The sequence below is a fragment of the Oreochromis aureus genome, linkage group 14 (assembly GCF_013358895.1).
Source record: "Oreochromis aureus strain Israel breed Guangdong linkage group 14, ZZ_aureus, whole genome shotgun sequence".
In the NCBI taxonomy this organism is placed as follows: domain Eukaryota; kingdom Metazoa; phylum Chordata; class Actinopteri; order Cichliformes; family Cichlidae; genus Oreochromis; species Oreochromis aureus.
Genome location: NC_052955.1, coordinates 14160374 through 14174854, shown reverse-complemented (window position 1 = coordinate 14174854; position 14481 = coordinate 14160374). Strand labels below are relative to the sequence as shown.

The 14481-nt window shown below is 40.3% G+C and overlaps 2 protein-coding genes across 2 annotated transcripts; one reads left to right on the top strand and one right to left on the bottom strand.

Annotated features, from left to right (window-relative positions):
* Positions 1 to 659: 659 nt before the first annotated feature.
* thyn1 (thymocyte nuclear protein 1) lies at positions 660 to 4439 on the top strand. The gene is made up of 8 exons (XM_031759720.2): positions 660 to 797; positions 1462 to 1520; positions 3221 to 3390; positions 3474 to 3542; positions 3693 to 3785; positions 3857 to 3952; positions 4028 to 4178; positions 4264 to 4439. Exons 2-8 carry the CDS (start codon positions 1472 to 1474, stop codon positions 4308 to 4310), a joined length of 675 nt encoding a protein of 224 aa, XP_031615580.1. The 5' UTR covers positions 660 to 797; positions 1462 to 1471; the 3' UTR covers positions 4311 to 4439.
* A 2019-nt stretch (positions 4440 to 6458) lies between these two features.
* Positions 6459 to 11607, bottom strand: vps26b (VPS26, retromer complex component B). The gene is made up of 6 exons (XM_031759937.2): positions 10902 to 11607; positions 10255 to 10411; positions 9368 to 9532; positions 8915 to 9090; positions 8690 to 8832; positions 6459 to 7574 (listed from the first exon to the last, which is right to left on the bottom strand). Exons 1-6 carry the CDS (start codon positions 11122 to 11124, stop codon positions 7437 to 7439), a joined length of 1002 nt encoding a protein of 333 aa, XP_031615797.1. The 5' UTR covers positions 11125 to 11607; the 3' UTR covers positions 6459 to 7436.
* Between the last annotated feature and the right edge of the window lie 2874 nt (positions 11608 to 14481).

The window sequence follows — 14481 nt, the reverse complement described above, 5'->3', positions numbered from 1 at the left end:
GGATGCTACTGATTTTTTTTTCTTTTGTTAATGTATTCACTTATTTTGCCATCTGTAAGTGAATATTTCAGGTTCATATCTCAGAATTTCAACTTGAAAAGTTAATATTTTTTTTCTTAATAACTCAATAAAATCTCAAGTTAATCCGATTTTTTTTTACAATTTACGCTCTGCCTGGCAGAATTTATTTTGGAAACAAGCTTCCATAAAATTGTGAAGCTTGCATAAATGAATAAACAAATACCTTACTTGCTGGCTTTATTACTGCTTTTGTTTATAGAAGACTATATTGCTGCTGTCTGCATATTCAGTCTTGTAATAATGTGCCCTCACTTGTACTGCAGTGTATGAAATTCATTTAGATATATATTGTTATGTAAAGAACTGCACAAATGTATATAGCTTTGAGAATTCTTTTAACCTTTATACATCAATACCAACAATTCTTTAGGCTTTAACACATAACACTTTGTAATGTCATATTTACTTTCTTTATCACATATTCTCAGACTATTTATTTTATTTTGGATTTACTTTAGTCGTTTCCACGTGTATCCTGTACACATACTTACAATAAAGTTGACTTTGACTTAACTTACACCTTGTTTATTTGTAGGTTATAATAATAAAAGGCCTGAAAATAGTCACGTGTTCCCCGTACCAATATGGCGGCAGTGCTTCTACAGCGGACACACGGCAGTGGCTGGGGGATAAATCAAGTGCACCCATACGGTTTTTAGGTCACGTGTTGCAGGTTTTTCAGCGGGATTGACGGCTGGAGCTGTGCTGAGCTGAAGGTACGACTCCATATTACCGAGTTTATCCCCGGACAGTGCGTTACGTCTAGTTTACACGCATTCCTGTTGCTTCTGTGTTTCTGCTGCTTGTTAGTGTCTAAGCAGTTTACACATTTAAATAAGAGCAAATACAATTTGTGGTTGTGTTATTTAAGTTGAGGTGTTTCTAACGTTCAGTCTGCCACTACTGATGTAAACTGTGGTTATTAAAATTATATATAAGTAACACTTCTCAAATTAAAGCTTCCTACATGAAGAAAAGTAATTTAACAACCTTAAGATAAGCAGGGTTCATTGCAAGACTGCTGTGCTGACCAACCTTAGTTGCAGCTGGATGCAACTATATAAAGCAAAGTTTATGTGATCTTGGACTCATTTTGAATGATTTTTAGAGCAGTCCGTTTGGGATTACACGAAGAGACAAGACACTGACCCAAATGTTCTCCAGCCTGTTAACTTTGTATGAACTTTAGAAAAGTATAAATGGATATAAATATAAGGGATGGAAATCATTAGGGGATAAAAGAAAAAAAAATGCTGATTGTCTGAGATCTTAGTGGGAGAGCTACCAGAGTACAAATTATACCTCAAACTTCTTGTTGAGATTTTGCCCTCACAAGCTTTACAGCAACAAACCATCCAACCCTTTTGTGGATCTTTACAGAGTCAAAGAAATGCCACCAAAGAAAAAGGCCAGAGTCAGTAAAAGGAATGCCGGTTCAGGTAGGTAAATCAAATCGCAGAAGAAAATCACCTGTCTGATATTAGAAGTTACATACACTCGTCCTGGGCATGAATCTCATAGTAATTTCAGGCTTTTAATGATTTCTAATGATTTTCCAGCGTAGAATATTGTACAGCTACATCTTTAATTAATTAACCCAATTAACCCCTGCACCTCAACCACACACTTTGGGTAGGCATCAACAAACTTCATGCATAATTCTGGCTCCATGTTTGATCACTCCTTTTTGCAGAATTGGTAGGGTTCATTCAAATAGTCCAAAAATGTTCAATAGGGTTTAGGTTGGGGCTTTGGGAAGGCCATCCCAGAAGCTTAATGTTAACCTGCTTTACCCATTACAAAACCAGCTTTCATATGTGTTTGGCATCATTGTCTGATTGAAAAACTAAATTGTGTCCGAGTTGATTTGAGGTGAAGTTGAACAATTTGGACATAGCATCATGCTCTGTACCCCAGAGCATGATGCTACCGCCACCATTCTTGACAGTTAGTACAGTGTTCTTCAGATTTGAAAGCCTCATTTTTGGCCCTACAAACATACCTTTTGTCATTGTGGCCAGATAGCTCAATCTTTGTCTCACCTGACCATAAAACTATTCTTCAGAAGGTATTTGGCTTGTCCATGTGGGCAGCATGGTGGCATGGTGGTTAGCACTGTTGCTGCACAGCAAGAAGGTCCTGAGTTCAATTCCACCATCAGGCCGGGGTCTTTCTGTGTGGAGTTTGCATGTTCTCCCGTGTTTGCGTGGGTTCCTCCGGTACTCGGCTTCCTCCCACCGTCCAAAGACATGCAGTTTGAGGGGATAGGTTAATTGGATAATCTAAATTGTCACTAGGTGTGAATGTGAGCGTGAATGGTTGTCTGTCCCTGTGTGTTGGCCCTGCGACAGACTGGCGACCTGTCCAGGGTGTACCCCGCCTCTCGCCCTATGACAGCTGGGATAGGCTCCCGCGACCCTGGAAAGGATAAGCGGAAGCGAATGGATGGATGGATGTGGGCAGCTACAAATTTCAGTCAAGCATCACATTGTCGATTTTGTAGCAGAGGCTTCTTCTTGGTCGGCGCCCTCTTAGTCCATGCCACTGTAAAACTAACTTTACTGTAGACAGTTTTCCTGTTTTTCCAGCAGTTTCCGGTTCATGTTAGGCTTGAACCTTGGTGGTCTTTTAGTTGTTCCTGAACATCTGAACCAATTTCTGCTCATGTGAGGGTGACAGTTTGGGTCTTCTTCTAGAACCCAGGAAAGTTGTGACGCGTCTGAATAGCTTGTACTTATGTAAAAATAGTTTGCACTGATTATTTCGGAATCTGCACTTCTTTAGAAATGGCCCTAAGAGACATTCCCAACTTGTGTTAATCTACAATTCTATTTACTAGATGTTCACTGAGCACCCATTGGATTCCATTGAGAATCCAATGGGTGCTGCCAAAGAAATTCACTAACAACATTGCAGAAACGCCAGTGCCGCTCATTATTATAACTTAAGCGCTTGTTCTTGTTTTTTAAAGTCATTACAGATTTATGCTGTACAATCACTCCACCCTGGAAAAAGAACGGTTCAAAGAAATCATTAAAAACCCCAAATTATCGTGACATTCAACCCCTCGAAGAGTGCGTGTAAACTCAGTCAGATTTACTGACCACAGTTTTACCTAAAGAGTGCTTCCAAACCACAGGCAAAGATGATGACAGGGAGCCAGTGTCCCCAGCTTTGAAGAAGAGGAAAGCTGCAACTTCTGGTGGAAAAACTGACGAGAGCTCGGCGTCTTCTGGTTCTCCGCAGTACAGTCGCTGGCTGATGAAGTCTGAGCCCGAGAGCCGCTTTGAGAATGGCATCGACGTAAAGGTATGGAGCAGCACCAGCTTTGTCAGCACATGTTAAAGTGTGAGCTGGTCTCACTTGTCTGATGCTTTCTGTTCACTCTGCAGTTTGGCATCGAGGACCTGAAGGCTCTGCCTGATCAGACCAGCTGCTGGGATGGCGTTCGCAATTATCAGGTAGAGCCGCAGCACCGAGTCCTGCAAAAAGAAGATGTTTATCTGAAATAAGGGAGCAATGCGCTTCTACTCCTGAAAAGGCGTTTCTGTCTCTGTTCACTGCACCACTGGGCAAATTATTTTTGAATTTGCTATGCTAATCTTCTGCAGGCACGCAATTTCATGAGGCAGATGAAAGAGGGACAGCTGGCTTTCTTTTACCACAGCAACTGCAAGGAGCCGGGGATAGCAGGAATCATGAAAGTGAGTCGCTCTTCTATATTTAGGTAAAGCTCGAGACGGGCCTGATGTTCAGCTTCATTTCCTCTTTCTAGATTGTGAAGGAAGCTTATGTGGACCACACTCAGTTTGACAGGAAAGATGTGCATTATGATGCAACCAGCAAACCAGACGACCCCAAGTGGAGCATGGTAAGCTGAACGCATTAAGCACAGTTAATGATAACACTCAAGCGTGAAGGCTGAGCTCGTTCCCTTCTCTCTCAGGTAGACGTCCAGTATCAAAGGATGATGAAGCGTTTTCTTCCTCTGTCGGAGCTTAAAAAGTACCACCTGCAGCATCGCGCTAAGGGGGGCCCCCTCAAGGACATGGCGCTTTTTACAAGGGCTAGGCTCTCTGTGCAGCCTCTCACCACCGGTATGACAGAAGAGGAAAGAAAAAAAGTAAATAAATAAACAAATAAAAAGAGAAATAGCTGTGAACACTGTTTCTTTCTCCACAGAGGAGTTTGACTTCATCCGGAGTCTGGAGGACAAAGAGCCACTGTAAGGATTTACTTCACAATGCAGCACAATCATCACAAGTACCATTGCTTCACTGTAACTGTTAAAGTCTATTAAAGATATTAAATGTTTTTATTAGACATCATAGTCCAGATTAAATCTGTGAAAACACAAACGTGTGGTTATGACTTGAGTTTCTAGGAACTGGATGGAAAGCAGTGCCTCTTTTATAAAGTATAAACAGAAGCAGCATTAATTATGGCTGGCCTTTGCTCTCAGAGTAGCGTCAAGCATCATTTTATTGATGTTATTTAACTCATGATTTATAAACGGCAGCATATTTTACGACTCCTGATACCCTTTCAACGCTTGTTTTATCACATGAACATAACTTGACATTGTGTGCTCGACTGCTGCCCGGTGATGACGGAGTGAGTGGGAAAATAAAACCTGCAAACAGCCTATGTGCCATGTCCTTCTAGGTAACATGCAAAGGGCTCTTGGTAAATTTTCCCCTTTGTAGATTGTGGGGGACCCGCATTAAATGAATTTAATATGCTGAATGCTGAAAAGTACCTTATATAACCTATAATGTTGTTCAATGAAATTAATGCTTGGCAGTCTGAGTGAGAAAGGAGATGCTGGTTTGGAAGTATTGATGCTGTTGCTGTCAGATCCGTGCTATTTTCAGTGACTTAGGTAAGGCCCAGCTTCACAGTTTCTTATTAGAAGTGTCAGGTATTGATTAGAATGTGCTGACGTTGTTTTTAACAGCAGAAGCACTGTTTTAAGTGTGAATGATCCTCATCAATAAACTGAGACCAGTTTATGCAGACTATTGTTGTAAATGAGAGCTAGGTGTCCACCTGTGACTGGGCAGTCCTCAGTTAGAGTTGACAGTTTCCAAGCCCAAAGGCAGTTCCTCAGGTTAGGCGTGAGACGACCTTTAACTGTAAATTTGCTCACGTCAGCAAAACTGTCAACTTAGTTCTGATTTGACTTCTTGAGAGAAACACTCTCCCTCTTGTGGGTCCCCAGAGCTCATAGAAACTACACCTTCCAGAGGTTCACAAGACGATGACCTTGAGTGTGAGATCGGCCAAATTTAAGTCAGATAAGGCTTTTGATTTTCAGACCCAGCTGCTGCCCGATGCCCTTTATTACATCTGTATATCACAGTCAGTCAGATGGTGTAGCACCATTTATCTCCTAACTGACATCACTGTTATTTAAATAGTTTTTATTAACTATTTACAATTGATTTACTTGAATAATTGTGTGTGCTGATGCAAAGTAGCTACTTTGAACAGCAAAGGCTGAAAAAGCCCAGCCTGCTTTGGAACCCGAGCCCTCGGGCACACTGTGTGTTTCCACTGATGAAGTGTGCCTGAGGGCTCGGGTCACAAAGACTGAATCAGTGTGTTGATATCTTCTGTGATCTTTTTCACAGTCATAGTTTTATGAAAAATGTTCTCCGTCGCTCTGGTTGTCACATTAGGATAACATCACCTCGTTAGTTGAGACCTTTCCCTTTACGTGTGCAAATTACACCTCAAAGCACATGCATGCGTGTCCTCTTTCACCTGTTACTGTTGTTAAGATAAAACTTATAATTTTGACACCGATCTCCTAAGAACTCACCCGAACATAGAAACCTGTTATAAAACAGATATACAGACAGTGTCTCATACCCTATGATAGTTGGGATAGATCCAGACCTGATGAGGAAAAGTGGAAGAGAATGGATGGAAGGACATTTTGATGATAAATTCAAAATAAAAATCCACTAATTTTGCAACTCATGAGAACTTAAAAATCAAACTGTACAGTGATATGAAATATGATGTCACGTGAAAAACTTCAGTATATCGTATCATTCAGTAGCTTGTAAAACCACCTTCAGCAGCAATAAACTGATCATTGTCTGCATCCCTTTATCAGTCTCTCACATTGTGGATGGATTTTGGCTCACTCTTCTTTACAGCATTGCTTCAGTTTTAGGTTTGCAGCATCTTGATTTTTCTCCCCCCCTCCTCCTCAGTCATTCTGTTGCAGATCTGCTAACCTGCTCACTACTCTATAGAAGTTGAACATTAAATAAATAAAACCACATTAGCTATAAGTATATTTTAATGAATGCTCAGGTTCATCAAGTCAACACATTCATTCGTTTTCACAAAACCACATCAGAGAATTTAATTCATTTGGCATCAATTTATTTGACTTTTGGGAACAAGGAGTAATCGAGTAGCATTTTGCAAAAGATATTTCTACTGTAACTTTCTCTGGTTAAAAGACTAAAATTATGTTAGAGGCAGGAGGATTCAATTAGCTTGATACACGTAGGCACAACTTTTAAGTCTCTAATAAAGAGGATACAGAAGACTTCATACTATCAGACCTCAAGACAAACACTTTGACATCCTTTCCTAACACCACTGGAATGCTGAGGTAAAGCTTATGGACATGAAATGTCATTTTGTAGCACTGTGTACTAGATAGTCTGTGTACACGAGCTGGAAACAGGATAACAGGTTTAACTGGCCTTATTTACAGGTTTAAAAACAAACGTGTGGATTAATACTTTAGCTCTCTCACTCAAACAGCAGCAAGAGATTAGAGTTTCCACTTCCATCCTTTTTTTGTGCAAACACACAAACACAGAAAAATGTGTTCAGCAAGGTAAAGCAGTGCAAAGTTATCTCGGATTTCTTGACCTTAGAACAATGTTAGGAATGCATTCATTAAATGTGGAATGTCGGAGATGCACTTCGGAGCATTCACTTGAAATAATTATGAGATTAGAAATCAATTGATCCCAAAAGTGTTAGAACGTAACAAACAGAAGGCTTAAAAATTCAATTTCACATGGTTTTACCCAGCGAACAATGAGACACGCGTTTACTTTGATTCCCAAAAAGAAACCCCCCCCCCAAAAAAATGCATTAATGAGGAAGGATAGGACCAGCAGCCTGAAGCCCATTTGAATGCCTCATGCAAACTGTTTCATAGTTCACACAGTTTTACCGTATGTCGGTCTCCCTTCTTTCTTTACCAGAAGCAGCAGCTACAAGTAAAGCAGCTGCCTCTCCAGATGTTGTACAGTTGACATGTACCCCCCACCACCCCAGTGCAGACCCTTTGTGAGTCCCGTGAGAGGAGAGCTGCGGCTCTACCCGCTCTCCTCTTTTGCAGCCTGTTCCAGTGCGCTCTCTGAAGCGGCTGATCCTTCGAACCTCTGAGAGGCGATGGCAGCCTGGTGAGACATGCTCTTCCTCACCACGTCCCCTTTTCTCCACAGTGTGATTTCCTGGAGGGGAGAGAAATCAAAGACAAATGTAAGGTGATGACACAAAGAACGCCTCAGCTCATGACCTGTAAATGAAGGAAAAGGTACCAAACTGAGCACAGAGTTTTCCTGGCTCTCAAATGTGACTGATAAAAATTTTAGCCTTTCAGAACCAGTCAGTGGGACATCAACCAATAAAAGCACCACTACTTCTTATTCGCTGTCAGACTTGTTTTCTAGTGTAACATTTTCACTCTCTAACACACAGAAAAAAGCAGAGCTCCACAATAGCGCATAAGGTACTGTGTTTAAGAATTGCTATCGATAAGATTTTACTGATGGTGTTCAGTTTCAAGGTTTCAAGCAGATTCTTTATTGATTACTGATCGATTTTCACCTACACGTTTTTTGTTTTGTTTTTTTTAGTGCCAGTGCAGCAGGTCTATTATCTCTTCAGCTCCACTGCCATGAAAAAAAAAAAAAGACATAAATAAAACATGCCAGCACTAATAAAAGGCACTGATAAGCTGGGGGGCATAAGCTTTGGATGGAGTACCATTCAGAACAGAACCAGTTGGAACCTGCTCTCAGTTCCCACCTCTGATTATTCAGTAGCGCTAGCTGTAACAGTCAGAATCGCGATACACTCACAGCTCTATCATAGCCTGTACCCCCACATTTAGAAAGCAAACAACAGGAGGATGTTCGCCAGCTTTCTTAGTGAAACAGTCTTCAGCTGCCATTACATCCTGGCTGTAGGCACGCTTCAGTTATTACAGTTACAGCTGTGACACAACAGGATGTAGCACTGATTGACTGCATGCAGGCGGCTTTGTGTGTCTATAGTGGTAGTTGGAGCCTCCTCTTGAAGCCACGCTGTCCTTTCACTCTGACACAATCAAACTACAGAGGCAGTCAAAATCAGAACCACATCCAGCCACAGCTGCACTAATGTCAGCCAGGCAGAGCAGCTGCAGCTGTGCCCACATCCACCAGCTGGATACTGTTTGAGAGCTACCCTTCACAATGACTAATAAGCACTAAAAATCACATTCACATGGATGTTTTTAAACTAGTGAAGTAGAAGATTGAGAAAAATGTAAAAACGCTGTCTGATGTTTTGCTTCCAATCGTACCTGCTGTTTGAAGTAGCGTCTCTCCTCCTCGTCAATCAAAACCAGGTTCAGGTAGTAGCGCACCGAGAACTTCTTGTTGATGTCTCGCATGGTGGGGGTCAGATCATATCCAGCCAGGAATAATCGGATGGGGATGGACTCTCCTGAAATGTTAAACACACTCTCAGAGGCTGAGCAGTGTTTGCATTGTGTGACTTGTTGAAACTGCGAATAACTTTTGTTTACCTCTGACCGGCGCTCCATCCATGATCTCGTACTTGGCAATAGTGTCATTTTCGTGGTAAACGCTTGGGCCTGTGCCTGTTGTCTCACGTTTGATGATGTCAATTTCCATGTGTTTAATCTTAATTCTCACCAGCAGGAAATAGATTTTTCCCACAATTACATCTTTCAGATGGTACCTGGAAAAAAATAAAAGAACAGGCACCAACTGCAAATGAGGTCTACAGTTTAGTCACTAACAAGCACAATGTTCAGTACATGCTTTTCATTTAAATTGATAATAAATCAATCATTGTTTCAGTCACTGGTTCAGTTTATAAATAAATAAATCTTTCACTTTAAAAGAGATGGTTTTGCTGATACTGTACAAAACTATTTCACTCTTAAACACAGCATAACAAAGTCACAGGGAAAAAAGTGAATGATAGTGGTTTGCTGCAGCCCTGCAAGCCTTACTTGGATTTGTTATACTCAAACTCGATGTGGAGGCAGTCCTCAATTCCAACTTCCATTTTAATGGAGGAGTTGAGCTCAGGGTAGGTGCTCAGTGTGTGGACCACAATGTCCATCTCTTTAGTGATGTCATTTAGTCTTCTTATCACCGTGGCACGAAGAAAATATCTGAAAATGAAGCATACACACAATCACAAAAAGTGCTGTCTCCTCCTTAGTAGAAAGCCACAACTACACACTAATTGACCATAATGTCAAATCCACCTGCCTATCCTATCGTTTACTGCTCCACCTCATGACAAAGACTCATCCAGATGTCTGGTTGCAACACTGGAATGCATATTCATAATGCTGCCACCTCTTACACTGGTAAAAGCCTACCTTCTTCCAGCACTGTTCCAGCTATGACGCTGTCACATTCATCTGTAGGAACCTTTGTGGTAGACCGGGCTCACCATGGTCAATCTGACCAGTCTGACACCTTCCAGTCAAGTTTACGTCATTTTCTGTTCATTCAATTAACAGAGCCCAACCCTATTATCCATTCACCTTGGACACGTTTTGATAGGTACTTATCACTGCATACAAAGAATACCCTGAAAGATCTGCTCCTGTCTTCAAGCATTCAGTCTAGCCCTTGTCGAACATTTGCAACACATATTAAGAAGTCACAGTTCACTTTTCACCCCTCGATTGGTGACACCATAATGATTTAACGTTACTCACTTCCACAGTCATTGGTCTGAGCAGCGTGCATGTACTGCAAGTCAAATGTGGGCAACATCAAGCTTCAAAACTGCTCAGTTTAAGTGTAACCACATGACACGCAGGTTAACAAGTAACGCACTCACTGTACTGCTGAGAAAACGACAGTGAATGATCAAACTTACCTTAGCTTGACATTCTGGCCTGTGTAGGACTCGTAAGGTTTCTCAACATGAGTGAACTCAAAGTCAAAGGTCTGGGACTGAGTTATTTCACCAGGTCTTGCGAGATCTTTCACCAGGGAAACAAATTCATGATGGTTTCCTCTGTCATAATACAATTCTAGAAAAAGAGGAAAGACAGTATTAAAAAAAACAACCCCAAAACAAACAAACAAACAAACATATTGTGCATGATTTTGGATACAACTGAGCTCTTGGACTCGTAATTGATTTTAGTGGCCAGAAAGACATACCATGTGAGTTTTACTCATAAAGCTAGTTTTAGTACTCTAACGTGAATTTTACTTATTAAAATCTATTTGTGTCAAAGTTTTCACACAGCCCTTTCACAAATGTAACACTCAAGCAGAGATTGCCTGTGTTGCTTACAATGTCACTGCGGAAACTTTTAAAAGTCCAGCTGCAGCTGATTAAGGACACTAGAGTGCAGCATACAGGTGATCTGAAACAGGTCTATGCAGGTGTAATATGCGTTTCCTTTCATGTCTAATATAAAGTTGAAAACTGAAGCATCTGTTTGTTTCACTGTTGAGGGATGCCTCCATGTTTCTTCACTCCACAGTGTATCAGTCGCTGCTATTTTTACATACCTATTTGTCCCACAAATTCAATTTTGATGCCGTGGTGCTCCAGCCTCTTCCCGGGGTTCTTCAGCGTCACATTCACCTTTCCACTGACAGTCTCGCCGTCGTAGAAGAGAAAATATTTGTCTTTCTTCCCATCTTCAGTTTTGTGCTCAACCTTCTTCCTCGTTTCGGCGTCATTCAGGACAACATCGATTTCTGCGCTTTGACCAAAACTAAAGAAACTCATTATAACGCTGCGTCCGCGCTAACTCTTTATCGTATCTAAGTGCGAGTTAACTGACTTGTTAGCACGCTGCACCGAACCTGCTAACGTTTCAAAGTAGAAAACAAGCGCACGCTAAGGCCTGCGGGGTGCGCGAGCTTGGCTGCTTCTCGTAGCACGAATTACACCGACTGACATTAAAAAGTCTCAAGATATGTCACAGAAACCTCCACACGAGCTACATGTCAAGCAAACTAGCGCATCGATGCTAAAACACACAGTATCGTGATTAGCCGTTTTCTTTTTTTCTGCTCTCCGTTGCTGAGCCTGGATCTCACCGATAAACAGCCCGCAGCAGCGACGGATGGGTCTGCTGTTCACACAGAGCTCGCCGCGTAAATGTATCTTACATGTTTGTTTTCTGTGGAGAAAACGACGAACGCTGTCAAACGACCAGGATATACCACCAGCTTTCGCTACCTGCGTTAGCTGAACTACTTCCGGGTGGCGTTTTTTCACAGTAAAAGCGGAAAGAAAGGCGCGGAAGTCGCTAGGCACTAGCAATTATGCTTGAACTACAGCGTGTTTAAGACCTGCAAGTGTTAAACGGAAAAGAAATATAAATAAACTGCATCATAATACTACACTCATGCAAACAATATAAATATTTATAAGTACTTTCAAATCATTAGCAAAAATTATGAAAATACTTAAATTATCAAAAGTAAAATTATTATTATTATTATTATTATCATTATTATGTACAGAGTATGTAGTATGTATGAATGCTATTATATTTAGCGCAAATAACAAAATAACTAGATTGTTTAAAAAAACCGATTTTGTGAACTTCAAAAAAATTAAAAAAATAAAAATGTCGAGGAAATATCCTCAATTTTACTAGCCAGTGTGGTTAAAATAAAAAAAAATTTCTGAATTGCTAAAACACTAAACTCTATTCTTTAAACCAAATTCTCAGTGGCCTAAACTTATTAATCAAACACTGTTCAGGTACTTAGACACAATTTCCGACACTCAATTACTCTTTTTTTTTCAAAACCTTAAACACGTTCTCAGTCACTAAACACATTTCACACTAATATTGCAAAACTGTAAACACTGGCAGCAAAATGTGAACACAACTCCAACACAGCTGTCATCTTTCGCACACAGCAACTCACAATTGAACATGTGATCAGACCTTTTGAGCGAAACTACGCAAGAGTTCTACGACATCAGTATGTGCGACCTACACACACTTTTAGCAGCGACGCTTAGAATTCTATGCCCATAGACTTACTATTACTCTATATTGTAATGTACATAAATGGAATGCGTATACTGTACACTATTTCATAATTCTGTCTTTCTGTATTACTTATAGTACACTACTTATTTATTTTTATAGAGTGTTTGAATTTGATTTCATGAAAAGGACCCATGAATATATTTTCATATGAAGCAGGGTTCAGTCTCACAAAAAGGAGGCGGAGAGGCAGGAACATAATTGGTCAACATGCCATTGTGGAAGTCCCTGGCCAGCGTGGTGGCAAAGTAACTGGGGGGGATCTCCACTATCATGCAAACCTGGGGCCATATAACACTGCACATCTTACATTTCTGGGTGGTCTACAGGATATTAGGGTTGCACGTGAACAGCTGGATCAGCAAACAGTGCATCCTGTATATGTCATAGTTTGGGACAATGTGAACTTTCACTGTGCTGTCCTGATACACGAGTAGTTCACAAACAACCAGCGCTTTATAAACGTTTCCCTTCCACCTTACAGCCCCTTCCTGAATCCAACACAAGAGTTTTTCTCTGCGTGGAGGTGGAAGGTCTATGACCAGCAGCCCTACACCAGGGAAACTTTACTGGAGGCAACAGAACACGCCTGCGATGACACAACTGTGGAGTCTAGTCAGTGCTGGGTTCTGCACACAAGACGGTTTTTCTCATGTTGCCTGGCAAGGGAGAATATTGCCTGTGATGTGGACGATGTGGATGAAGTTCTCTGGACAGACCCCACACAAAGACGTGATGATGTGGAATGAATCTGTGAATTACAGAAATGTGCTTTTCATTTAGTTTTTTTTTAAAGTAATTATTTTTTGTTATCTACATTCAGCACTTCTTATCATTCTAATTATGGTCATTTGTTAAATACACTTAAATATTTCCTGTTAACTACATGCCCTGGATGCCATGTCTTCAATTATCTGATGTAGCGTCTAACGAATGTTCTGTGGTGAATATATTTTTACTTGCTGTGTGTATGATATAAAAACATCATTTGGTTTTGAACGCAGCATAACTGATTTTGAAGTGATAGTTTGATTCTGACAGAAGAATCTGGGGTTTTGTGAATGTAGTTAAGGTTTTTGGATGTGTTTAAGGTTTTGAGAAAATGGGTGGAGGGTTCAGGAAATGTTTTTTAGCAATTCAGAAAAACTGGAATAATAATAATAATTACAACTTGCTTAATGAAGCATTGATTGACCCTTCAATGAAACTCTGGATGTCTTGGATGTCTACAAAACTATGAGCCAACTGATTTCAAAAAGCTTTTTTGTTTTACAGTAATACCTGTACTAATTTTCCTCCATGCTGTAATATTTAAAAAAGACTAAAACTAACACAATACTAAACTGAAATGAAACATTTTTTAAACAATAATAGCTAAACTGAAATGAGAAAAATTCACCCTGGATTTTTTGATTTGCTGATATAATGTATGTGTTGTGATTTTAGTTTTTTTTTTTTTTTTATTGTTTGAAATAAATCCATATAGTGGATGGAAACAACTATTGTGACAGAAAAATCGCAGCAAGCACGAAAGGGAAATTTTACAGGATGGTAGTGAGACCTGTGATGATGTATGGTTCTCCTGCCAGGCAGGAGAGTCTCTTGCAGAGAGAGCGAGAGCTGCAAGAGGAAGACCACAAAAAACATTTCTGGATGTAGTCAACATGGACAAGCTATGTTTGTGTTTGTGCATGATTTTCCCCTCACTACACAGAAACCTTGTTTGTCTGTGTATCTCTATATTTCACTTTAATCATCTGGACAAAATCCATCAAAACATTTGAGACTCCAAAAATTCAGCTGAAATATATTTAATAGTAACAAAATAACATTAACGTATAACATTAATATCAAATGAACAGTGGACATTGTACAACAGTTCCTGAGTTGTTACACACATCGTTGACACTAATGTCTAAAATGACACACTGTTGTTACTGACAGGCTCAACACTGCAGATACACACTGAACAGTGAATACTGTAAATGTATTTCCAATAAACAGTTTATTGCAATATTTACAATAAGGTATGGAGTGCTACGCATTCAAATTAAAAGCTCCAAAAAGTATATGTA